This window comes from Limanda limanda, chromosome 8 (assembly GCF_963576545.1).
Source record: "Limanda limanda chromosome 8, fLimLim1.1, whole genome shotgun sequence".
Classification (NCBI taxonomy): domain Eukaryota; kingdom Metazoa; phylum Chordata; class Actinopteri; order Pleuronectiformes; family Pleuronectidae; genus Limanda; species Limanda limanda.
Genome location: NC_083643.1, coordinates 25,790,490 through 25,816,058, shown reverse-complemented (window position 1 = coordinate 25,816,058; position 25,569 = coordinate 25,790,490). Strand labels below are relative to the sequence as shown.

General features: G+C 41.1%; 1 protein-coding gene across 1 annotated transcript in view; it reads left to right on the top strand.

The window, feature by feature from the left end:
• The window catches only part of LOC133008834 (peroxisomal succinyl-coenzyme A thioesterase-like), a 42,328-nt gene extending 17,885 nt beyond the window's left edge, over positions 1-24,443 (top strand). Inside the window, exons 2-11 of the mRNA XM_061076168.1 lie at positions 16,832-17,033; positions 17,163-17,262; positions 17,345-17,535; positions 18,526-18,695; positions 20,515-20,634; positions 21,576-21,658; positions 22,287-22,377; positions 23,590-23,670; positions 24,083-24,224; positions 24,307-24,443. Coding sequence (XP_060932151.1) covers positions 16,838-17,033; positions 17,163-17,262; positions 17,345-17,535; positions 18,526-18,695; positions 20,515-20,634; positions 21,576-21,658; positions 22,287-22,377; positions 23,590-23,670; positions 24,083-24,224; positions 24,307-24,443 — 1,311 coding nt within the window. The 5' untranslated portion in view covers positions 16,832-16,837. The remainder of the gene's footprint in view (positions 1-16,831; positions 17,034-17,162; positions 17,263-17,344; positions 17,536-18,525; positions 18,696-20,514; positions 20,635-21,575; positions 21,659-22,286; positions 22,378-23,589; positions 23,671-24,082; positions 24,225-24,306) is intronic.
• The last annotated feature ends 1,126 nt before the right edge of the window (positions 24,444-25,569 follow it).

Sequence of the window (25,569 nt, the reverse complement as noted above, 5' to 3'; positions counted from 1 at the left end):
ACCCTCACAGGAGGAGGACGTGGCCGTCCCCTCCATTCAACTCCATCTACGCCGCTGCCGGAGAGTCTGGAGGGAGGCTCGTGCTGCATTGGTTCGCACATCAGCCAGGAATGAGAGGATTGCCAACCGCCGTCGTACTGCTGCCCCCACGTACACGCCTGGACAAAAAGTATGGCTGTCCTCTCGGGACCTTCCGCTCCAGGTGGAGTCTAAGAAATTGGCTCCCCGATACGTCGGCCCATACGAGGTGGTGAAGGTCATCAATCCGTTCACAGTACGTCTCAAGCTTCCCGCCTCTCTTAATGTTCATCCGACCTTTCACACCTCCCTCATCAAGCCTGTCTCCACCTGTCTGTTGAGCCCTCCGGCCGAGCCCCCGCCACCCACCCGGCTCATCGACAACCATCCAGCTTACACAGTCTCCAGCATCCTGGATGTCCGTAGACGGGGCAGGGGGTACCAGTATTTGGTTGACTGGGAGGGATACGGTCCGGAGGAGAGGTCCTGGGTCTCCCGTCAGCTTATCCTGGACGCGACCCTCCTTCGTGACTTCTATCGGGCCCATCCTGACCGTCCTGGTAGGACGCCCGGAGGCGTCCGTTGAGGGGGGGGGTACTTTCACAGTTCCTCTGTGCCTCCAGTGCCCCTCCCCTTCTTGTTTCCCTTTTCCCGCAGGTGCAGCACATATCGGTGATGACCCGGCTCTCCAGGCGCACCTGCACTGATCATCTCCGGGCTTTATCTGCCCTGGCTGTGCTGCGAGTCATCGCCAGTTCGTCCCCGTTGCTACAGTGGTGGACACTCGTTCTCGGCTCCGTAACCTGTCTCTGGATGAGACCCCTTGTGCTAACTCCCGTGTCTTCCCTCTGTTCACCAGGATTGAAACCTTGGACCCTCGCGTCTACATCCACGCTGACGACCTCACGGAGATCTCAGCCGACCTGTCTACCTCCACGCTGAAGTCCTCACGGAGTTCTCAGCCGACCTGTCTACCTCCACGCTGAAGTCCTCACAAAGTTCTCAGCCGACCTGTCTACCCCTCCGCAGAAGACCTCCCGGAGAGTCCGCGGACCTGCCTATCTGTTCTCTCCTACATCAATAAACTTCCTTGAACGCACCACCCTCTCTGGCTCTGTTTTGACTCTGCTCTGGGGTCCCGCTCGAGACCTCAGTCGTCACAGGTAGCTCCGCCTTTGTGGAACGCTCTCCCTTTGGACATACATTCAGCAGTCTCTGTTGCTGCCTTTAGAAATTAGTTTCTAAAGGCAGCAACTCTAGAAACTTGCCTTGTGTCACCTGTCTAATGCTTGTGATTTAGCTTTGTTTTGGCTCAATATTTATTTTTAACAGTTCTCTTTCTTTCTTTCGTAAAGCACTTTGTGACTGTTCTGTGAAAGGTGACATGTTAAATAAACTTTACTACTTTTATGACAATCAACATTTAAATCCTTCCAAGTATTTTGTCTTACATGTTTGCCATTTATAATAAACTACACACTACAAAATAAGAAAATTCAAATTATGGTGACTTTACTAGGCAAGATTATCTTCCGAGATAGAAACAGAGAGGCTGTGTCTGAAATCCCTCACTATAGTCCACTATAGTGAGTCTGCCATTATATAGTGCTGTCCGAAGGTTTATTGAAACATTTTATACCCTGTATGGTGCACTCATTGTTTCCCACAATGCATTTTGAGAAGTAGTGCACAACTGATGGTCACTGACAGCAATATAAACCATCATGCATTGCGCTTGCTTCGAAGAGGCAGGGGGAGAACGGGCAGCAGAAACAGTCCCACCTGTTGTATAAATGTAAATAAAAGCACAGCAGAGCATCACAGCAAAAACTGGAGCAAGCAAGTTTATTTGTTTACATTCAAAGATGGTCATTCAACAAAGTTAAAAGTTATATTAACTGGTGCTGCTATCGTAATTTAATCTATACATCATAATGATCACACTTGTTATATTATTATACCATTATAACAACCATTCTGACAGCTGAATAATGATGATTACACAACTGTTCCTAGTCTTTGAAATGAGCATCAACAACGAACATAAGGGATAACTTAACACTAACTTTAACCACATTTATTCACAGTGTTACATGAAATATAAAGTAAGAATACATTATAAAAATTCAAAGTTTTTTGTATCATATATATACCTGATTTCCACATGCTACATGTCTTTTCCAAAAGACGAAACATCTTTCTGCCAACATTGTTGATAAAAGCAATTGTAGTGTGAGGGTGTGTGAGTGTTTGTGTGTGTGTGTGGGGGGCGGACCTAGGTTAGACAGGCTAGTCAACTACCACAGGGCAAGAGTCGGTTTCAGGTTAAAAGGAAAACAACTATTTAACAACAATAATTACCATTTCAGCAGAAACAAAAGATGTCAAACACTAGGATCAATTAAATAGTTGTAAGGTTTTAAGGGTAATTCTAGGACACTTTTTTTTTTACCAGATAGATTTGGAAATTATTTTATCCTGGTTATCAAAAACTGATTTTGGTATTTCTACAGGTAGCATCTGAAATAAGTACAGAAGTCTGGGCAGAAGCTTCATGCTAATACTTTCAACATGACCGAGCATGGACAGAGGGAACGTAGACCATCGTACCAGGTCGCTATCAATGCACCGAATATTTTACCATAATTGGTCTCATATATATAACATTATATCTGTAGAGGAGAATAGTGCCTGTCTCATTTCACAGATACTCCCTTCTCCCGCTAAGAGGTACCCAAGGTCAGGTTACAGATAAAGGACCAGTGCAGTACATTGTAGTGTCTACGTTGAGGGATTCATATCTAACTCAGATGATCCAGACAGAGGGACACCAACTTCAACTCTCACCAACTTCAACTCTTCTGCATATTTCACCAGTGACAAAATGTAAGGACAATGTTAATTAGTTATGCATACTTTAGGCTTAACTATCCAATAGGATGTGAACACCTACATGTAACATAGAGAGTAACAGCAGTTCTAACCATTCATGATGTGCTGTTGGAACGGGTGACGCAAGTAGAGGGCCTTTGTTCTTTACTTCTAGAATTTTAAAAACTTATGCAGATCACTGTGCACCTTATTTCACATGCAATAATATGAAACTACAATGCTAAATAATAATAATATTAGCTACAAGGTACATAAATATCCCCTGGATGGCAGCTGATGTTTAAGAGAGAGATAGAAATCTGAATTGTTGTTGGTGTTGTTCATTGTCATGTTGTGTTTCTGTAACTCTTCAAGCGAATGACTTAATTACATTTGTTGGACTAGATGTGTCTGAAGGCTCATATTTCTCAAACTTAATTGTCAGTGTTGAGTCTGAACGCTTTTTAAGACAGTAGAACAGGGTTCGTTGATGTTAACTTAATTGGCATATGACGATGTATGCAGTTAAACATTAAGAAGCGCTAGTTCAGTGAGGATAGCTCCACTGCTAGTCACCTTCGTTCAGCTGATATTGGTTCTACTACCTCGTAACGTGCCGACCACTGTCGAAAAAGTTCACAATTTCAAATAACTTTGGGAGTTTTTCAACACCATTTCTTTACAGGTCAACAGAAAAGGCAAATGACATATACCAAATGTTTGTTTTTGGTGATGCCTTCAGGTGCTGTCGAACCATAACACCAGAGTTGTAAACAAAGTACAACCACAATAAAGTCTCCCAGTCTACACAGTTTGTCCATTTACTAAAGTGTAGCAGCTATTTTTATTATCATAACCAGGGTCGGCCCTGCCAATGTTGGCGCCCTAAGCGAGATTTCAGAATGGCGCCCCCCCCAACATACACACGCAAATTGTCATGCATCCCCAAGAACTTTTGACCTGTATACAGATGCACACACAGGCAGACAAAATTCTAAGCTATAAAAAATAATAAAAATATAAAAAGTCTGAAATCAGCTGTACTGACAGCATATCATGTCATGTCGACAAAAATAAACATCAATGATGTCCGTAATCGGGGTGATTCTACCTCTATATTGTTCTCCCCCCACACACACACACAAGAGAGTATATGCTTGTGTGTTTCTGTCTGTTTAGACACAACTGACAAATGTGTGGATTAAGCAGTTGGCAATTTACTGAAAATTTGTAATTAGTTACAGTTACTAATCACTTCTTTTAAAAGTAATGGAATCACCTCACCAGTTACTGTATATCAAAATTAATTAGTTACTAGGGAAAGTAACTTAAAGTAACTTTTATGTCTGCTTTTTAAATCTAATGAATATGAACAGTACGGAACAGTCAAACACAATAAACATATTTTTTAGACCTATTTATTGTAATCAACAGGGCAACAGGCCCATTTGTGGGTCATTCGGTACCGGGCCGCACAGAAAGAATAAACATTTTACATGTTTTCTGTTTTTTATCTAATATCTGGTAATTTTTCAAAATAAAACCGTTTTATTTTGAAAAATTACCGGATCCTCTGCGTTATGACTCATGCTTTATGCATGTCAAGACGCTTGTCTCGGTCACGTCACTTTTTCGCTAAACTATATTGTATGTATATGTATGTGTATTCAATCATGTATTTAATATATCACTTATATCGTTTAAAATATATAAATTTTCAGTGTGTTTTCCGGCCCGATTTGCTCGCGGCGAGCGAAAAAAATAGAACAGACCCCGAAGCCATCGCTGCAGATCGCGAGCGGCCGAGGCGCTTCCCGAAGCTTCCCGGCACGACGCTGCCCGTGCGAACAGCCCAATTATTTAACATGGGCAAGGAAAGGAGGCGGACAGCTTTCGTGGCGCTTCTATCTCCGGTGCGTCCCCGGGTTTAGAAGATGATGTGATGTGAATGTATTGGTTTATATTGCATGTGTCACGTCATGATAAATCAGTCCCTTGTGCCGCCCTCTAGGCATTTTGCGCCCTAGGCAACCGCCTACTTTGCCTATGCCAGGAGCTGCCCCTGATCATAACTGTGAGTGTTGTCCGTTAACATACATCATCATCGATGGACGATGACGTCATCCATCACTCAACCCTACATTAGAACCAGTAAAAATAAAAAGAAAGACTTTTTTCACAAGGAGAATGAACATTGTAAGTAAAAAGCGTTCATGGGAGGGCAGGAATAGAAAACAGCGCCTTAAAGATCTTACAGACCAAATTCATCAGCTGGACTATAAATATTCAACTGCTCCCACCCCTGAACTTTTTAAGGAGAGGTCAGCTCTACAGACAGAGTTCGACTTGATGACCACCCATTATATAGAGCAACTAATGCTTCAATCTCGCTCTAATGTGTATGAACACTCAGATAAGGCAGGCAAAACTCTTGCTCAACAGATTAGGCAGTTCACAGCCTCTACCCTGATCACAAATATTCGTAAACATGACGGTCAGATCTCTAATGACGAGCAGGAGATAAATAATGAGTTTAAAGCATTTTATTCCTCCCTTTACACATCTGAGGTGATCCACAACCCTTCTAGGCTAGAGTCGTTTTTTCAGAGCATGGATTTGCCTCAAATAAGTGAATCATTTATGGAGCAATTGGAAAAACCTCTGTCTTTGGAGGAAACTAGATCAGCTCTTTACAGTATGCAGAATGCTAAAGCTCCAGGACCTGATGGTTTCACGGTCGAATTCTTTAAAAAATTTGGAGATAAACTGCTGCCAATTTTACTCACTCTTTTTGAGGAATCCTTTGTCGAGGGCCAACTTCCACCCACACTTTCTCAGGCTTCTATCTCAGTTATATTGAAAAAGGGTAAGGATCCCCTTAGCTGTGGGTCTTATCGTCCAATATCACTCCTGAAGGTGGACTGCAAATTGTTAGCCAAGGTCTTGGCTCACCGCCTAGAAGCTACCCTACCTTCGATTATCTCTCAAGATCAAACTGGTTTTATAAAAAAACGCCTCTCTTTTTTTAATATTCGTCGCCTTTTAAATATCATGCAGAACGCAGATGCCAATCAGCCACTACCCGAAGTAATTATCTCTCTGGATGCTGAAAAAGCGTTCGATAGGGTCGAATGGGGCTACCTTTTTCAGTGTCTAGAGAGATTTAAATATGGTCCAAAATTCACATTATGGTTAAAATTGTTATATAAATCCCCAATGTCGTCAGTACGCACCAATAATACGAAACTCCCAATATTTTCCGTTGCAACGTGGCACGAGACAAGGATGCCCATTGTCCCCCCTCTTATTCGCGATAACTATCGAACCTCTCGCAACATCACTGCGCTCCACACCTGAAATTCGCGGCACATTAAGGAATGGAAAAGGACATAAGCTATCATTATATGCTGATGATTTATTGTTATATATTAGCGATCCCCAGAATACTTTATCGCACATTATGACTACACTGGATCGTTTTACCGAGCTTTCTGGGTATAAGATTAATGCTTCAAAAAGTGAGCTTTTTCCTGTCAACTCTGCTGCACAATCACTTTCTTTTAATTCCTATCCTTTTAAGGTGACTACTGATAAATTCACAAACTTGGGTATAGTTGCAACTCGGAAAATCTCAGATCTCTTTAAACTTAATTTTACCCCTCTTTTAGAACGCACCAAGATGACCCTCGGCAAATGGTCTTCTCTTCCTATCTCATTAGCTGGCAGAATTAACCTAATAAAAATGAACATATTACCCAAATTCTTATACCTGTTCCAAACTATACCAATCTTTATCAACTAATCTTTTTTTTCACATCTCAATAAGATCATCTCTGACTTCATTTGGAATAAGAAACCACCTCGTATCCGTAAGGAATTTTTACAAAGACCAAAATCGGTGGGTGGGATGGCTTTACCTCATTTCCAACTATACTATTGGGCAAGTAACCTGAGAGCCTTGGCTTACTGGCTTCAAACCTATGCTAACAACGAAGCCCCTGCCTGGGTCCAAATGGAGGCGGATGGAAGCCTCCCATTATCCCTCCCAGCCTTGTTGTATTCAGCAATGCCTATCACACCACGCCGTGCCTCTATTGCCCCCCTTGTCTATCATTCTCTGCGTATATGGGCTCAGGTGCGAAAACACTTCGGTTGGCCGACTAGATCGCTTTGTGCCCCAATTGTGGCAAATCATCAGTTTCCCCCCTCACTTGAGCATGATTCTTTCATAGTCTGGCGTGAGAAAGGTATTGTCTCATTTAAAGATCTGTACATAGCAGGTATTTTTGCTTCATTTGACCAGCTCAGAGCTAAATTTGATTTACCAAAATCACATTTTTTAAGATTTCTACAGGTCCGAGACTGGACTCGTAAACAAACTAGATAATTTCCTGCAATCCCTGAACAACAGCTCATGGATACTCTGTTCCCAACCGCTCCATCTAATAAAGGCATAATATCCATTATGTATATGAAACTCTCATCTTTACAGATGACATCTCTTGATGCACTGAGAGAAGCATGGCAGGCTGATCTGAATTTACAAATCACAGATACTGAATGGTCAAATATATTTACAAGGATACACTCCTCATCAATCTGTGCCAGACATCAATCAATCAATCAAGTTTTATTTGTATAGCCCACATTCACAAATAACAATTCGTCTCATAGGGCTTTAACATTGTGTGACATCATCTGTCCTTAACCCTCAACAAGAGTAAGGAAAAACTACTAAAAACCCTTTTCACAGGTAAAAATATGTAGAAACCTCAGAGAGAGCCACATGTGAGGGATCCCTCTCTCAGGACGGACAGAAGTGCAATAGATGTCTGGTGTAAGAAAACATCATCAGGATTTTTAGCAGCATTGATGAGGGTAAACATTTTTCAATACTATGTGTCAGGCAGTCCCGCTGGGACATGGCCTACTTCAATTCAAAGTAGCACACAGACTGCACTTGCCTAAAGCTAGATTCGCGAAGATGTATCCAACAATTGATGATTCATGTAACAGATGCAATTTTTCACCTGCAACATTAGCTCATACGTTCTGGTCTTGTCCGAGACTCTCTGGTTACTGGTCCTCTATATTTGATGCCCTATCCAAGATATTTAAAAGGCCAATAGAGCCGAACCCCGCTCACGACTATATTTGGTATCCAATGTGAGGATGACCACCTTCTTAGGGCACAATATAATCGCATTGCTTCTGTCACCCTCCTAGCGAGAAGAATAATTTTACTTAATTGGAAACAGGCTGCCCCGCCCTCCTATAAACATTGGGTTAGAGATACGCTGCAACTCTTGAAGCTAGAAAAGATCAGACTGGCACTGCGACGTCCTAATGATAACTTCAGCAGGATATGGCAACCTTTTATTACATACCTGCTTGAACAAGTGTGAAGTTTTGTCCTATATATCATGTACAGCATATATTGTCATTTATCATTACTGAAAACCACATGAATGCTCTCTCACACACACCTTATGTTTTGTTTGTTGTTTTTTTTGTTTTGTTTTATTGATGACAATGATGTCTATATATATATATATATATATATATATCTTTTCTTTTTAAATTATTATTATTTAATTCTTTCTTTTCTGTTTGTCCCCTGGGGTGGGGGTGGGGGGGGGGGGAAATGTTTTCATATACGTCTGAATGTATGAGATTTCATTCTCAATTGTGAAAACAAATAAATAAAGTGAAAAAAAAAAAAAAGCGTTCAAGTAGTGGTGGGATGATGGTGTCATTGATGATGGATTGATGTGTTGGGTACTGAAGTGAAATTTGTGTTTTGTGTACTACTCAGCTGTTTGGCCGTAGTTGAAATTTTCTGCATGGCTTCGTCTCTGAGGCTGTGGCTTCAGTTTCCACACACCTACACTGAACAGAAAGAAAATTTTGAGCTTTTCAGGATCTGCACTCTGGGTTTGTAATTTACATACCTCAGGGGTATTTTTACTGCACTCTAATCTCACCACATCCTCATCGTTATGACAACTTCCATTATTTTGCCTTTGGTAAACAGCAGCTTTATTCAAAACAAACAGACAGATGTGATCTATAGATGACAGCTGTAAATACTGAAGTGCTGAAGTGTGACACTGGTTGTTTTCTCAGCCTGGATAAATGTGTTTATCAGGCAATCTGTAGGTTAACTCTAACTGTATAAAAGGTTTTCGATAGATGTGGAAATTGTGAATGTGCTGCAAAGATCAACCAGATGACAGGTGGACAGGTTTTCCTTTGAACTGATACTCATCTAATTACCAAACCCAGAATTCTCTATCTGTCTGTCTGTATCCGACATGCATATCGCAAGAACAGTTAATAGCAGCTTCACACTGGGCATGTGTACTGATAAGGAAGTGCAGTTTTGATTTCAGTGCGATTTGGATACAGAATACTTTCAATTTTATACTTTGAATAAACAGGCATACAGTTCCTTGCAGTGTGCAGGAACAGCGGCACTATGCAAATGAAAATTAAACTGTATAAGTTTGCCATACAAATTATACTTCCGATATATATTCCAGAAATATTTGTCTGTCTGTGGCTCACATAACCTAAGAACCAATCAAGGCTTCACACTTCAGTTCAGTATTAACAAACTTTGGATATACAGGTGACCAGCACTCTGTATCAGTGGTGGCTGGGACCAGTATTACCTCAGGCCAAGCCAACAGCCCATTACAAACAGAATGGGCACTGGACTGGTACTGACAACACAAGTAAATATGAACCATCCATCATTATTATTAGAAAAGCTCTGTTGTAGAAAAGAAAATGCAGAAGCCGGGCCTGATATCTTCTGTTGAGGTGTGTTTTTTTGGTGTTTCTGTATACACGGTGTAAAAAAAGTTCTCATTCTCTGCACATAAACACATACCATGATGCAAATGTTCCCGCTGTGGGACTTATAAAGGATTATCTTAATTCTGGGGTCCTGGTCTCAACCTTATATTTTGTTTGCTAAAGTGCAAGTCAATGTGTGGAACTGAAATGATGGGATGATATAGACATTAGAGAGCGGTGTGCCTACATTAGAATTAGATCATATGACTCTTGTTGTTGTCCCAAGATGACCAACAGCCACAATTAACATGTGTTAGGTTGTTTTCAAGTTTAACACATGAACAGTTATAATAACAGTGATAATATTATTATTGTAAATGTCAATGTAATAATAGACCCCAACCTTGCACATACATGTGATATATTCAAACTTTTGATTTGATAAATTAGAGTTTCATTTGATATATACAAAGTTAATTCCAGATATATATTTATGCATATTGTGCACTTGTGGGTGTCCGCCATCTTGGATGTTATAATTGTTATTATTTAGATTATCATGATTAATATAGAAGTGGGCTAAAGTAGTAACCTGAGTTCTATTTCATGTTGTGGTGATTGACTGAGACTTGTTTTTGCTGAACTGCAGTACAGCACAGTGAGGTCGTCCGGGCTTATCTGAAGATGGCTGTGATGTGTGTGTATTATGTTTGAATAGGTTTTTCTTGTCTGTATTCAAGAGCTTGGACTTTCAGGTCTTTTTGTTACACTTATTCCACGCTCTTGAATCAAGATAGGTAAAAAAAATGAATGTTTATGTTGTATAAAAAAATAAATAAAAGAAAGATCTCTTTCTTATGTTCTCTTTTTCACACATTGCTCCTATTGCACTCTGGTGGCTGCTGGTAAACCTTTCATCAGTGACATGTGTAAGAAATTACTGGTACAACTCATGAATATAAATCAAACCTCCTATATATTTCATGATTATTGCTTGTTGTTAAGCTTTTAAATCGGTTTGCTTCACTTTGCTGTTGGACGGTCCAAGATCCAGGCACAAATATACACAGAGCATTTGCAGTGGCTGTTTTTCAGGAACAGAATAGTTTAGACACTAGAAATGTTACCACCTGATGACCAGTGGTGGGAAGTAATGAAGTAGAAATGCTTCGTTACTGTACTTAAGTAGATTTTTCACATATCTGTACTTTACTTGAGTATTTATTTTCCTGACAACTTTTTACTTTTACTCGCTACATTTGAGCACAAATAAATGTACTTTCTACTTCTTACATTCTCAAAACTGGCTCGTTACTTGAGCAGCGGAGGTTGGACGCCAACTCGGACATACATGGACCATGAATCCTTTGATGCTGAGCCGTAAACAAACAACTCCACTCCTGTGCTCAAAGGAATCTTGATGTCTTGCAAAGGTGACGTCTCTCTGTCTCTCAGAATTGGGACATTTCCTCAAACCGTATTAACATTGAGGTACGGCGAAGGTTCATCTACGCCAAAGGAGACAATGTTGTCATAACTCCACTGTGCATTGTCATATCACCACCAAACTTCTGTCTCATGATCAGATTCCAAGCCTGAACAGTTCTATGTGTCAATATTTCCTAAGTCATTATTTATTTTTTTCAGGCAAAACGCATGCAACGCTTCAGAATGCATGTGCTCGGGCCCGCCCAGTGCTGCATTGCAGTCCTAGAAATGTTAGAAATTGTGTCTTATAGTTGGTACTTTCCAGGGTTGAGCAATTCTGGTTTTAATAATTGTTTTTATTAGGTTTTTATTAATGTTATTAGGTGACTTTACATGACTTTTTGAAGATATTCCTTTTCGATTCACATTTGTTTTCCCTTTCCTGTTTCGTGTCCACATCTGCACATAAATACATAGCTCGAAGCAGCAAGTGTTTAACCTAGCTTAAAGCAAATATTGGAAGTAGTTGTTTCAACAAAAACTGTTGGCAAAAAGACTACCATTGGTTGGCTGTGTCTGCTTAGTCTTACAAGTCCACGTAAACAAAACAAACAGATTTAAAACAAGTCTAGATGGAAAAACAAGCAACACAACCAATTATATAAGCAAATGCAAAAAAAACTTTTAGCCAACACAACCAAAAACAAATACTGTGTCGTGGACTACTGCATATTCACGCACCCAGTTTTCTACTCACTATAATGCCAATATAATTTTTGCAAAGATATTATATATCTATATATTGCCAATTCCAATCCTTAGTCGCCCTTTGTGGTGACTCAACACAACTTAGAAGCTGTTGAGTCTTTATATATGTATTGTACAAACTGGCTAATGTGTACAACTTCAAGCAGGGTTGCGTGTTCACTTTGCCGTCCCTACAGGCAAGATACCCTACAGGTGTATTGTCACCCTGCTGGAAACAAATGCAAACACAAACGCAGGCCCATTCAGTGAAGATAGTCTAATGATAAATAAACAGCTTTACATGTAGATGCGTGGACAAGCTGGCGGGCAGGTATACAGGCAGGTAAACATCCAGGCAGTTACAAAATACAGGTAATAGACACAAAAGGTTCATCAACCGACAAACCGACGAGGAGCTGTGTGTGGGCGAGGATGGAAGCTGCAGAACAAGTGGAATTTTGGAAAGAAAAATGACAAATAAAGAAAAGTGCGGGGACATCAGGTGGAGACATAGAGAAGGGCAGGTCTGGGGAGATGACAGAGAACACATGGCCAGGGAGAAGTGGGGCTGGTTATTATTTTTTTTTTTAGGCAAAAGGCAAAACGCATGCAATGCTTCAAAATGCATTTGCTCGGGCCCGCTCAGTGCTGCCCTGCAGTCCAAGACATTTTAGAAATTGTATTTTATAGATGGTACTTTCCAGGGTTGAGCAATCCTGGTTAGTGTTGAAGTGCCATCAAGCAAGACACTGATAATTTATAAACTTCAAAATAAAGTCACCAAAATACTGTAACCAAATTTGCACCTTAAGATATTCAATTGGATGTATTTTGTAGATGTTTTTTAGCATTCAAAAAAACATTGGTCTTCAATTATTTATTTCCTTGTTCAGTCTGAAATTTGGCAGCAAAACCAGACTGTGTCCAGTGATTTCTTCTTCTCTGTACTAGCACTGTCCAGGCTGTTAACAAAAGAGAAACTATCTTATTTTGTGTGCCTAGTTTCCCTTTGCTGAGTTATCATAAGGGGCATTGTGTAACACTCCTGCTACTGATGAAAGGTCCATGTTTAGTGATATTTACAGACTTTTTTAGTGGTTATACTTTGTTCTATTAGTGTTCTTAGGTAGACTCAAGAGGTACTTTTGTGTTGATTCTTTGTTGTCTCTAGAAGTTCAGATGCACTTGTTCAATACTATTTGAACCTCAGCATCTCGGGTTCAAAATTTGTAAAATTATACATTATATATATATTGTTGTTATAATTTTTCAGTAAATTGAAATAAATCCTGAAGAGAACAATTTTGGGATGTTTTGTGTCTGTATAGGCCTACTATAAAAAGCACTTAGCATTTTTAATTTTGGTACTTTGTCTGCAGCTTTAGAAAACAGAAGGGAGAGGTCGGGCACTTACTTCTTTGAGGATGATGTCCTCATGCGGAGGTGGTCTTCTGGGCCTGACAGTGACCACAATACAATCAGACAACTAGTTGTTCCAACTCCCTTCCGTGTTCAAGTGTTGAGTTTAGCCCATGATCATAGTCTGTTAGGACATTTCTTAAACATATCTGCGCATCCTCAGGTATTTTTTCTGGCCGGGATTGAAATCCGAAGTGGCAGCGTTTTGCCGATCATGTCATATTTGCCAGGTAGTGGGAAAACCTAACCAAATGGTCCCTCGTACTCCCTTACACCCTATCCCTGTAATGGGGGAACCATTTGAGCACATCTTAATTGATTGTGTGGGACCACTTCCGAAAACGAAATCTGGCAACCAGTATATCCTTACTATGATGTGTGCTGCCACTCGCTATCCTGAAGCAGTGCCCTTACACACAATAAAGACCAAGGCTATTATAAAAGCACTAGTGACATTTTTTACCACATTTGGAATACCTAAGCATATCCAGAGTGACCAAGGCTCCAACTTTATGTTGAAAATCTTTGCTCAAGTAATGTGCCAGTTGTCTGTTAAGCATCGTACTTCTCTGAAAAACAGATATGACCAGAAAAACTGTGTCGAGAAAGTTCCAGTCTGGTGATAAGGTTCTGGTTTTGATACCAGTTAGTGGTTCTGGCCTGCAGGCAAAATTGTATGGTCCCTATGTCGTGGACCACCCGTTAAGTGACACTAATTATGTGATTAAAACCCCTGATCGACTCAAGAAATCCAAAGTATGTCACGTAAACATGTTAAAACAGTATTTCTCACGCAATACCGATCTGTCCCCCATAGTCCCTGTTTCTGTGGTTGAGGTGCCACCCCCCAGCAGGGAAGAGGAGGAAGTGATTGAGGGACGACTTTCAGTTCCCTGTGCTCGCCTGAAGAATTCTGAAATTTTGTCCAAACTGGAGGAGTTTCTGTCACATTTGGCTGAGCCAGCTCGTGACGATATGGTAAAGCTTATTCAGAGTTATGCTAACATTTTTGGTGATATCCCCACACAGACCCATGTCCTTTGTCATGATATTGATGTTGGTGAGCACCAACCCACAAAATAACATGCTTACAGAGTGAACTCTACCAAACGAGCAATAATGCAGCAGGAAGTTGAGTATCTCCTCCAGAATGGATTTGATGTGCCTAGCTCCAGTGCGTGGAGTTTACCATCCTTGTTGGTGCCAAAATCTGATCAGAGTTTCCGATTTTGTAATGACTTTAGAAGGCTTAATGCTATCACCAAACCAGATTCTTTTCCACTGCCTTGGATGGAGGACTGTATTGATCGTGTGGAATCTGCAAAGTTTGTAACAAAACTTGACCTACTAAAGGGGTATTGGCAGGTGCCCCTGACTCCTCGCGCCTCAGAAATGTCTGCGTTTGTGACACCAGATAATTTTTTGCAGTATACAGTAATGCCTTTTGGCCTCAGGAATGCCCCTGCAACATTTCAGCGACTTCTTCGTCGCAGGTGCTCGCTAGTGTTTCAAATTGAGAGGTATACCTAGACGATGTTGTTGCCTACTCCTCTACTTGGGCTGAGCATGTGGCAACCCTGACAGAGATTTTTTGCCGTTTGAGCAACTGCGGCTGCAGCGTTCGCCCCACCTCGACTTGTTTATTAAAAAGGCACAAAGAGTCGTGTATGGAAGTACCTTGCGTTTGACGCCGGGTTTACACCGGACACAGAAGCAACGCCGCCGCGCTAATCCCTAGCGCGCCGGCACTTGGTTGTTTACACCGGAAGCTGAAGCGGGGTATGGGAGTGGATGGGAGCCAGCTGTTATTTAAGGCTTGGTGCTGCGCTTACGCATCGCTTTGACGTCACTTCAGCGTCCGGTGTAAACCCGGCGTGTGGCAGATGACCGTGGCACTATTATTTAATGCATAACGTGTCTCACAACAAAGCGTCACTCAAATGCGTCCGCAACTACCGTATAACCCTCAGTATATGCGCAAGCACATTGAACTACCGTATATGACATTAACAACATCCAAAGAATGCACTTTTTTTTTACCGTTGTATCGAAATTGGCATCGAGAATCGTGTTATTTTACTGGTATTGGCACCGACTACTGAATTTTTGGTATCGTGACACCCCTAGAGAGAAATGTTCGATCTTTAAGGGGGGAGGTGTTACAACCCTGAAGTTGTGTGGCTCTCGCTCTCTCTCTCTCTCTCTCTCTTTACTGTGATGCTTGGGTGTGATGTGTTGCAGGTGTGTCTCTACGAGTGGGGAGGTGTGTTTACAGGGAGCTGATTGGTTCCAGCCCAAGCTGGAAGGATAAGAGGACGGCTTCCCACAGCTCCTGCGGTCTCTCTCCTTGCCACTGCCAGCCGGACCTCCAGCTGGACTCCCCTTGTGCAGCACTTTGTAAACTGATCTTTTGTACCAGCCCGTTCATTGTAGGGGTGGGTAGCCTTTTTTGTTTAATCCATGTTTTCTCCTGTTTTGCTTGCTTGAGGAGTTAGGTCAGTAACCTGTCTTTTGTTTTCCTTAATTTTGAGTGGGGAAGTTTAGGTTGTTTCGCCTTTGGGTCGTTTTCTGTTTTTTGTTTTGCTACTAGCCCACCCTGAAGGAAAAGGTGTCAATAAACACTAACGGGCTGCTAATTGTTTGTGGCTGGTTCTTGGGAGAGTGGAAGGAGGGGGGGAAACTCTTGTATCATGTTGCAACTGTTTTACCTCCTAGGCAGGGTCATAACATACAGTAGAACAGCTCGACAGTGTGTTGTCACTGTGTTGATACGGTAGTAGTTTATGCATGTGACTCATTTTGAGGACTTTGAGCTCAGACACTCAGATGTTTGCAGTGATTCAGATACTTTCTACATGAAGGCTATACGCTGCTTGGCCACATTAGAATCCGTTCATATGCCTCTACTGACCCACAGCACACAGCCAGTGGCGGATTTAGCAATTTGGGGGCCCAAGGGCAACACAGGTGTGGGGGCCTCTACATCCGTTGGCCACCTTTTTGAACCCTTATTTATCGAAGAAAGTCCTACTTGTGACTTCTACCCTATGTACCATATTGTCTATTACCTTGGTTTTCTTTTCAGCAGGATATCTGATTGATGTTGATGATGGGCCTCTGCCTTATATAAATTGTCTTAATTAAGTGAGAAAATAAGACACAAGACAATAGGAGATCAATTATGGAGTTACAGAAATAATAACAAAATATACTTTTAAAAATGATCACCATTTCTCTTGGTCTCTGTTTTCTTTTTTTTCATGACTTTCATTAGTTCATTATCATCTGTATGAACTGAACTTTGAACTTGTTCTTTTTAAGTGTGAAATGGCTCAATACTGCTTGTTAGTTTGTGTTTACGCCCTGAATCACGGAATAGTCCATTGTAGTGGGGATTGAAATGGAGGGGGGTTGCTGAGACACTAGTAACTCATAAATGATACGCATTCTGATGCTGTTTTGGCATATAGATTTTTAAAATGAAATGATTAATTAACAAAAAGTACAATATTGTAGTATAATTATTTTAACTTGTGTATTGTACCAGTTCACGATGGACAGGAAACAATGTTGCGTGAGTCTGTCGGTCCAACCGTCCAGAGGACAAATGGATGAGAAGTTCATTGTCCTCATCCAGAATGCCCCACCTGGTTTCCAGCTGACTGTCCACGCCTTCCACCAGTGTGAAGATAAATTAAAATGGGAGGCGTTTGGTCACTACACTGCTGATGCCACTGGGACTGTGAACGGTACATGCTTCAAGACATAGACATAGACAATTAAGAAAATTATTCTCAAGTGTCTGATGAAACATTTAATAAAATGCTAGAATTGCAAATAGAGAATAAACATTGTTTTTTCACCCTCTTTACTTCCAGTTTCAAAGGATCTCAGTCTGGGTGGGACATATTCGGGGGTTGAACCAATGGGTCTATTGTGGAGCCTCACACCAGTTCCAGGCAGCAAACCTGGACTCAGGTACGCAACCAGGCCAGAACTACTTACATAATGCCAATCACAATCAGTTACTGGTATCAAACACTCTCCCATCATCTTTCAGGATGAGGAAGTTCAACGTCCAGACTCCCATGGAAGTCACAATCTCAGTGTACCAGGGTCACCAGACTGAGGGGTTTGTGGATCTAGTGTCGCTGGCGTCTGTGTTGGTGGAGCGCTGGCACATGGCGCCTGGCATCCTCAGGATCCCAATCACAGAGGATGGACTATCTGCAACTCTTTTTCTGCCCCGAGGTAAGATAAGATTAGAGTCTGGTGGTGTGAGGGAGGTGTCTATGTAGCTAAGACTAGCATCACTTGCTGCAGTAGGGAACCAGTGTAAGGAAAGGAGAAGAGGAGATTCAGCTAAAGGAGCTGGCAGCTGCAGTGGTGATTGAGGAGAATTACAGTTCATCATCCAGGGTTACGACTCAATCGTGCACTGTCTGATTTGACACCACCACAGCTGTCAATGGCAATAGACAGGTCCTACTTTCCCCTTAAGTAATGTGAGTTCAGTTTTACTAGGATGTTTGCCTCCACCTGAGTACCAGAGGATGTCTTCAGCATAAGGGTACCTGTATTGAAGGAGAAGAGGAAGAGACCTAGGGATGAGCATTACGGACCTGCTGTTATCCGGATGCATGGTTGAGACAGGTTCAAGTTAGGGTTTATTGTCAGGTTAAACAGAATTTTTTTCATGGCGGACCCCATTGCAAAAAAGAACAGACCTTCACTGTTTTCAGACTCTGAACTCCGAAGGATGTCCACTAAATGGGGTCCGGACATTAAAGCACTCCTACCATTAAAGCATACCCTCAATAAATACCAAAAGCCCTTTTATGGTTGTATCCACTGCCTAACATCCATATTACATTGTGCGCGCCTGCTGAAATAAGGTGTTGTGATGTGTGGTGGGTGTAGATGTGTCTGATATTAACATCAATTATATCATCTCTGATTTTGTAGACAATATTTTGCATCCATAAATATGTCTGTTAATGTCTATTATTTTTAAATTTTTAGTTGTGACAGATGGCAGAACTGACAATGTTTAACCATTCATACTGAAAGATGCAGACAAACCAAATGTTTGTCCAATGCCTTATGGGGAGCATCAAGGTTCAGCCAAAAGCCCTCAAAATACATACATCTAATAAAGGCCAGAGAAGTACGAACCTCAGAAATCTATAAAGTAATTTTAATGTATATTGACTCTTTTTGGGTGTCTTGAATCATCTGAAGGACCTGGACCTTTCCCTGGTATCTTGGACCTGTGGGGGGGTGGAGGGATGTTGCTGGAGCACCGCTCAGCGCTGTTTGCCTGCCATGGCTTTGCCTCCCTTGCTCTTGACTACCTGACAAATAAAGTCTCCATTGAAACTGGGAATTTCGTGGACAACAAGTACTTTGAGGTAAACCTGATTGTCTGCGTGTCCAACAATACCATTTACCCACTAATTGCACAAATGTCTCTGTTATTCTCTCTGTCCGTCTCTTTATGTGGAACACATATCTTGCGAATCATTCATCTCATCAGCTTCACACATGGTGTGTGTATTGTTAATGGCCCAGGGAAGAGCAGTGTCGAATTTGGTGCGAGTTGGACACATGATATCTTCAGTATTAATACAAATTGAATAAACCTGTGACTTGCGCGCTGTAGCAGTATGTGGGGGCGAGGCAGTGTGTCTTCAGGACCGAGTTGAACATGTCTTCTTCTACGTCCTTGGACTTCTTTGCTAGTCTCCTAAGGTGATTAGAACACCTTAGGCCATTTTTCTGTGATCGAATTTGTGGTCGTATCATCAGATCTGAGGCTGTGTGTTCGGGACACTCGGGTGAAGAGAGGAGCAAAGCAATTAAGAAATCACCAACTGGTGGTGAGTTGGATCAGATGACAGGGAAGGCTGCGGGACAGACCTGGACAACTTAAAGAAATAGTTCACCCAAAAATGACAATTCACTCATTATTTACTCACCCCTATGCAGACAGGGGGGTGGGTGAAGTGTTTGAATCAACAAAACTCTGCTGGAGTTTCAGGGGTAAACAGCCGAATCCAATACAACTGAAGATATTACGGACTTTTCTTCCCCTTACACTGTGTTTTAAACCTAAATGTCCGTTGATGTCCTTCAAACACTTCACCCACCCCTCCACCGGCATAGGGGTAAGTATATAAACAGTAAATTATCATTTTTGATCCCTTTAAACGTGTTGTTTGGGTGCATCAACAACATCTGAAAAAGGCCACCGTCAGTCAGATCTTCAAATCCCACCTCCGAAGACTTTTGTATGCATCCCAAAGGAGGTATCATAGTGGGCATGCTCAGGCCCTCCATCCAGATCATTGGTGTGGTCAAGGTGGCTACCCAATAACCTGCTAGTGGACACCAGTGGTGAAGGCCCTCCTGTATCAGCCAAGACCACAGAAGCAGCGGCTTGGGTGTGGGGATGAGTGGGAGGAGTTCAGGGAGGCAATGGAGAAGGACGTTAGGTTGGCCTCAAGGAAGTTCTGGCAAACCAGCTCAGGAAGGGAAAGCAGTTCAGATTCTGATAACTTTTTTGGGGTACTACTTGAAAAGGTTTACAGGCTCCAATGTTCAATGTACGCATTAGTTTCTTTATTCTGTTAATTGCTGCAGCAGCAAAGACACTCGCGGCAGTGAACCATGCACTCTGTATACATTCACAAAAAGCATAATCGACTAAAGGACAGAGAATGACTGAAAAAGCATAATAGGTCCCCTTTAACAGCATTCAGAAAATAAATGATATTGAACAATAAGATCGGACTCATCAACATGCTAATTTGCTATGCATGTGAATGTTTGCTCAAATGCACACAGATTTAATCATTTTATGCAGGTAAGTTACATTATTTTCTGACATAAGAATTATTCTTATGCGTTGTCCAATTTTCAATCCTACATTCCTCCCATATTAGGGCCCTGTTAACTTAGGGTCCCACCTTTCCTTTCATTATGATTGTACTGAAAAGGTCAAAATGACACATGGTGCTCCAGCCTCTATTGCTTTTATTCTGATCATTAAAATCTGAGAATGATTGCTTAATGTCAGTGCATAAAGACTGTTAACTATGTTTACTGCTTGGCTTCATCAGCAGTTAATATTTTTGATTTTAATTTGTTCAACCGTCATAAATTCTGTGATATGAATATGTGATTTATAAGAAACCATGCTAATTTTACAACTGTGCTTTACTGCTGCAGTCGGCCTACAATGTCCTGCAGCAGCATCCTCAGGTCCTTGGCAGCAGGATCGCCATGGTGGGACTTTCCTTAGGCTGCGCTATCACCTTCAAAATGGCTGTTTATTCTGATGTTTTTAAGGTAAGACAAGCATTGTTCGCCACAGAAGTAGATTTTATCTTTGACAGAAGACCGGTCAAGTGTTTTGCCGAGGTCTGCCTGCTGGCATGCTAGGATGGAGGATGGTTAAAAACTGGTAAAATATATGTTTCACAGTTGACCGTCAGCAGCCTCAGAATATCCCTGACTATGACAGAGGTCAATTTGTTTTGTGAGAGAGAGAGAGAGAGAGAGAGAAAGGGAGAGAGCAAAGAGTTCTACACATCGCTTGACAATGAAGCAACGATGCAAATCACTTAGAGATGTTAATGTTATTATGAGAACATTCAGATCACTGTCAAACTAAGGCAAGATAAATGAAACTATGTTGTAAAAATACTTTTGGGTCATTGTGAAACTGTCGTGTGTTAGTGCAGCAATGTACTTGCCTCATTATAACACTCTTAACATTTATGACCAGCGAACATTTCCCATTGGGATAATGGTAAAAGACTGGATTTTCGGTGTTAGCGTAATAGTGTAGATACAAATGTCCTTGGACTTTTGGTTGAGCCATGCTGAACATTAATATCTAGTATGTGTTAACTTGTCCCATTAAATATTGGAACAGATCTGGAAGACTGGGTGTGGCAGTTGACCATGCCACAGGGCTCTCGTCACAGCAGCCAGAGACAAACTATTCAGGTTTTCTTTTGTTAAAACCAAAACACACACATGAACAAACACAAATAAACTGACCCAAAGGGACTAGCTTCGCAGCTCAGTGTCTCTGAGTGTTCCCCAGTTCCCTGTGAGGCAGAAATTGATTTGTTTCTCTTTCTTTAGCATGGCAAGATAAGAGTCTTTATTGTCTCTTGTTGAAACTTGTTCCCAAAAGACTTTCTTAGCTGATCCTATGTAAATATTTGCAAACACATACTAATATTTACAAATAATATGAATTGTGTCTGTGTGTCTCCCAGCTCAGTTGTGCGGTGTGTATCAGTGGGAGTCATGTGCAGCCAGTTGATGGATCTTTGGAGCAAATTATCGATTTTTTTAAGGAGTAAGTAATCAAAAAGAGATCAAGAATTAAAAAGGGTTGGTGTTCCCAGCCAAAGGAAATAAAAGTTTGATAAGTTACTGAGCCAGCCACGCAACTGGCCATCGCACCAAGCTCATCCCCCTAAATGACCAAAGGAAAAGCCAAACTGTTAGGAAAAAGGAAAACCGATAACTGGATTACTGAAGACCTCCACCAATTGTGTCCTTCTCTATTTAATACAATTCAATCCAATTTTATTTGTATTGAACCAAATCACAATATCTCAAGAAACGTGTAAGTAAGGCTGAGGGATTAGAGAGAAACCAACCTGTTCCCACAATGAGCAAACACTTGAGACTGTGGGGAGATAAAAAAATCCAGTTTACAAAGACCAAACTATCAAAAAAAACATTCATTCTCCCAGTATTTAAGAACATAGGCTCGATCTACTAAAACTCTCTTAATATTTTAGCCCCCCGACTTCATAATTTACACCCCAGGCAAACTAAGCTTCTCCTCCAGTATCACTCCAACACTGAGAGCTATACTGTACTTTTGTCTCAGTTGACTTTTGTTGAAGAAATATATATCTTTCAATTGTTTCATTTAAAACATCTAAAAAACAAATCTCTCTTTTGGGTCCAATCAGAAACGCTGGGAAGACTCGTGTCAATGAGGAGAACCAGATAATCTTGCGAGACCTGCTGCCCATTACTACTGACACCTCATTCAAAGCAGACGTGAGTACCACCAGTGTCTCTGTCTGATTCCCTTGATGTTGAGTTTTGTAATTGCGTTTTCATGTCAAAAATAATAAAACAAAAATAAATGTTCATTTGCAGTTGCAGTCAGCTGTAGTTCATAAGTTTGCATTATGTGCTTTCCCTCATGGAATCATTTGTTTCAACCAAATCAATGGTTAAAACAAAACATATCTTCATGATAAGAACACAGGAAAAAATTGTCAAATGGTATTTTAAGCATATTTTTTAACATTTTATTGGAGAACAGTTCTTTGCCACCTGTGAAAAGCCATTTTATGATTCGGCTCCCTTATATCTGTAAAAAAATAATCCTGGAAGTAGGGGTGTGCGATATATATCGTCTAAGATAATATCTTAATTGTTGTTTTAACGATGTGCAAGCTCATGTTATGTAGATAATGATGATCCATGTGCCAAAAATAAAATGGAGCCCAGCTGCTCTAGATGATAAATGAAAGACATTCAGATCATTCAGTCTCTCTCTCTCTCTCTCTCTCTCTCTCTCTCTCTCTCTCTCTCTCTCTCTCTCTCTCTCTCTCTCTCTCTCTCTCTCTCTCTCTCTCTCTCTCTCTCTCTCTCTCTCTCTCTCCAGTTGAAAGGTTAATTTGTTTGTCGCCACAATATCAACACTGATCATCACATAATGATTGATTATTTTATCAATAAGAGTTCCCCTTCGCTCGCTCTTTTCCTCTCTCTCTCTCTCACACACACACACACACACACACACACATACTCACAAACAAACAGTGTGATCGGACACAAGTTAAAAACAACACACTTACTTACTTAGTAAAAGTCTGGAGCTGGAGGAGGTGGCATGGAGCGTCTCTGTTTGGTTTGACGCAGTCTGAGCAGTGCAACAGCACGAATGATAGAGACACAGAGGAGCAGTAAATTACTGACAGTGCTGCTAAAGACTGTAAAAAAATAAAATGTTCACGGCCCAAACATGTAAAAAAAGAGCCACATTAACACTGTAAGTGGACTTAGTGGCGCTGTGTATGGCTCCCTGGTGTCTGCCCCGGACTTGGTGGCGCTGTGACCGGGCTGCATGTGCGCCGTCTCCCGGCTGAGGAGCTGTCTGTGGTTTATAGCCAGTGACTGTTCAGTTAAATGATTCACCAGGTGATGTGAAGCAGCAACAAGTGAAGGAATCTCAAATTCAATACTGCTACTGTTTTGCAGGTGGGACGACTCCAGTGTCCTCTGTTGCTGGTTGTAGGTGAGGATGATCAGAACTGGCCAGCTTACGAGTCTGCAATGGACGTGAGTTTACTACATTCTGTGTGAATAAATTATGTAAGATTAAAGAACTGTAGTCAGGTTAGAAAGCATTGCTGACACATTTAACATACCAACATCCAACGTATTTCGCTACTTTCAGTTAAGAAAGTTCTTACAAAATCAATTTCCAGAATTAACAGTCTCTAACTGGTCATCTATAAGATCATTTAATCATGCTTTATTGCCTTTTTACTTTTCTATATATATAATTTTTCTTTTCTATTCAGCAGGAGGGTTAGGATCTACACAAACAATGCAATGTTGCAAAACTCAAAAAAACATTTTCTAAAAAAGAAACTGCTAATATATCAATTAAATTCAAGGATTTTCCATTGATAAATAAAATCAAATGCATCCTGAAACCATCTTACAAATATGAGATTTGTACTTCCAGATCAAAGAGATGATGGAGGGAGCAGGGAACAGCCACCTGCTGACTGTCCTGTCTTACCCAAACACTGGTCACCTTATTGAACCTCCATTCACGCCCCACACCAGAGCCAGCAACTTTATGTTCGCCGCCTCACGTCATAAGTGTGGGTACACCTTCAGACTGACAAACTGTTAATGATAAAATATATCAACTGGTGTTTTAAGAGTTGCCTTTTGTCTTTACAGCAACATGCTTGTGGGGCGGAGAGAAGGTGGCACACTCTCATGCTCAGGAAGACGCCTGGAGGAAGATGCTGCTCTTTCTGAGGAAGAATCTGTATGCTGACAGAAACCCTGTTCTAACTATTTTTTCCCACCTGTGATGAAGTTGATAACTAAAAGAAATGGAGTTGCTAAGTGAGAGAAATTATTTTAGTCTTAGGTTATGGATGTAAAAAATCCCTTTAATTGTTACCCAAAGACAATTTTATATGTCTCACAGGTGAAGCACATTCATGGCTCAGATTGGCATGAAACCTTCTTGACTAAGTCATTAGTACAAAAGATGAACAACTTTTAGAAAACACACTCATCAAGCACTTTGTCAGGAATACTGATACACCTGCTTAATCATGCAGTTATCTAATCAGCCAGACAGCAGCCTGGTGCATAATGTCATTCACCTAGAGGTCAGAAGCTTTACTTAATGTTCACATCGTCACATTGTTAATTCATATGTGTTCAAACCAAATCACATGTTGATTTGCATAGCAAAATCAGAAATATTCAAGGGAAAAGTATGCTTATTGATAACATGAGTGCCATGTCGTGTGAAAGATGCACCCAACTGTTATGATTTACCAATGTATGTTTTTCCTGCTTCAGATTTTTCTGATAATTTCATTTAAGAAATGTCGCAGTTTTTAGTTGATAAATAACTACAGAATACATTTGCTGTGGAGTTCTGTTTATAAATCTGTCATCCATCCTCTTTTAAATGTTATCTGACTGACATACTGCACATTCATTACATTAATTAAATAATAAAATAACCACTGCAAGTCTCATCAGCATCTTACTTATTCCTGTAAACCTGCATTAACTTTTTGTTCTTCGCCTGCCAGAACCCTCATCTCCCCAATACATCTGTGCTTTATTATTCTTAATTTTGTAATCATTGCTGTACAACTTGTGTGACTTTATTTTTCTTCTCAAAAATAAGAGCAAAAAAGATGTGACTTTCATTTTGGTTAATCAAAACTGTTCTAAATACTCAGAGATGACAAGGGAATCAACATGCTAATCCATGATCCACACGAGTAGATGTGCTGGAGGCATCATGTTTGATTTGGGACCCGTGAAAAGTGTGTAGTGTGATAATTTATGTCCCTGTGCCGGGGTTACCAAGTCACTGTGTGTATGTGGTCCCTAGATGGGCTATGCCTGAGCTACATGGGTACAAAGTAGTTATGGGTCCAAGCGGAGCACCTCTGGGACTTACCTGGGTCA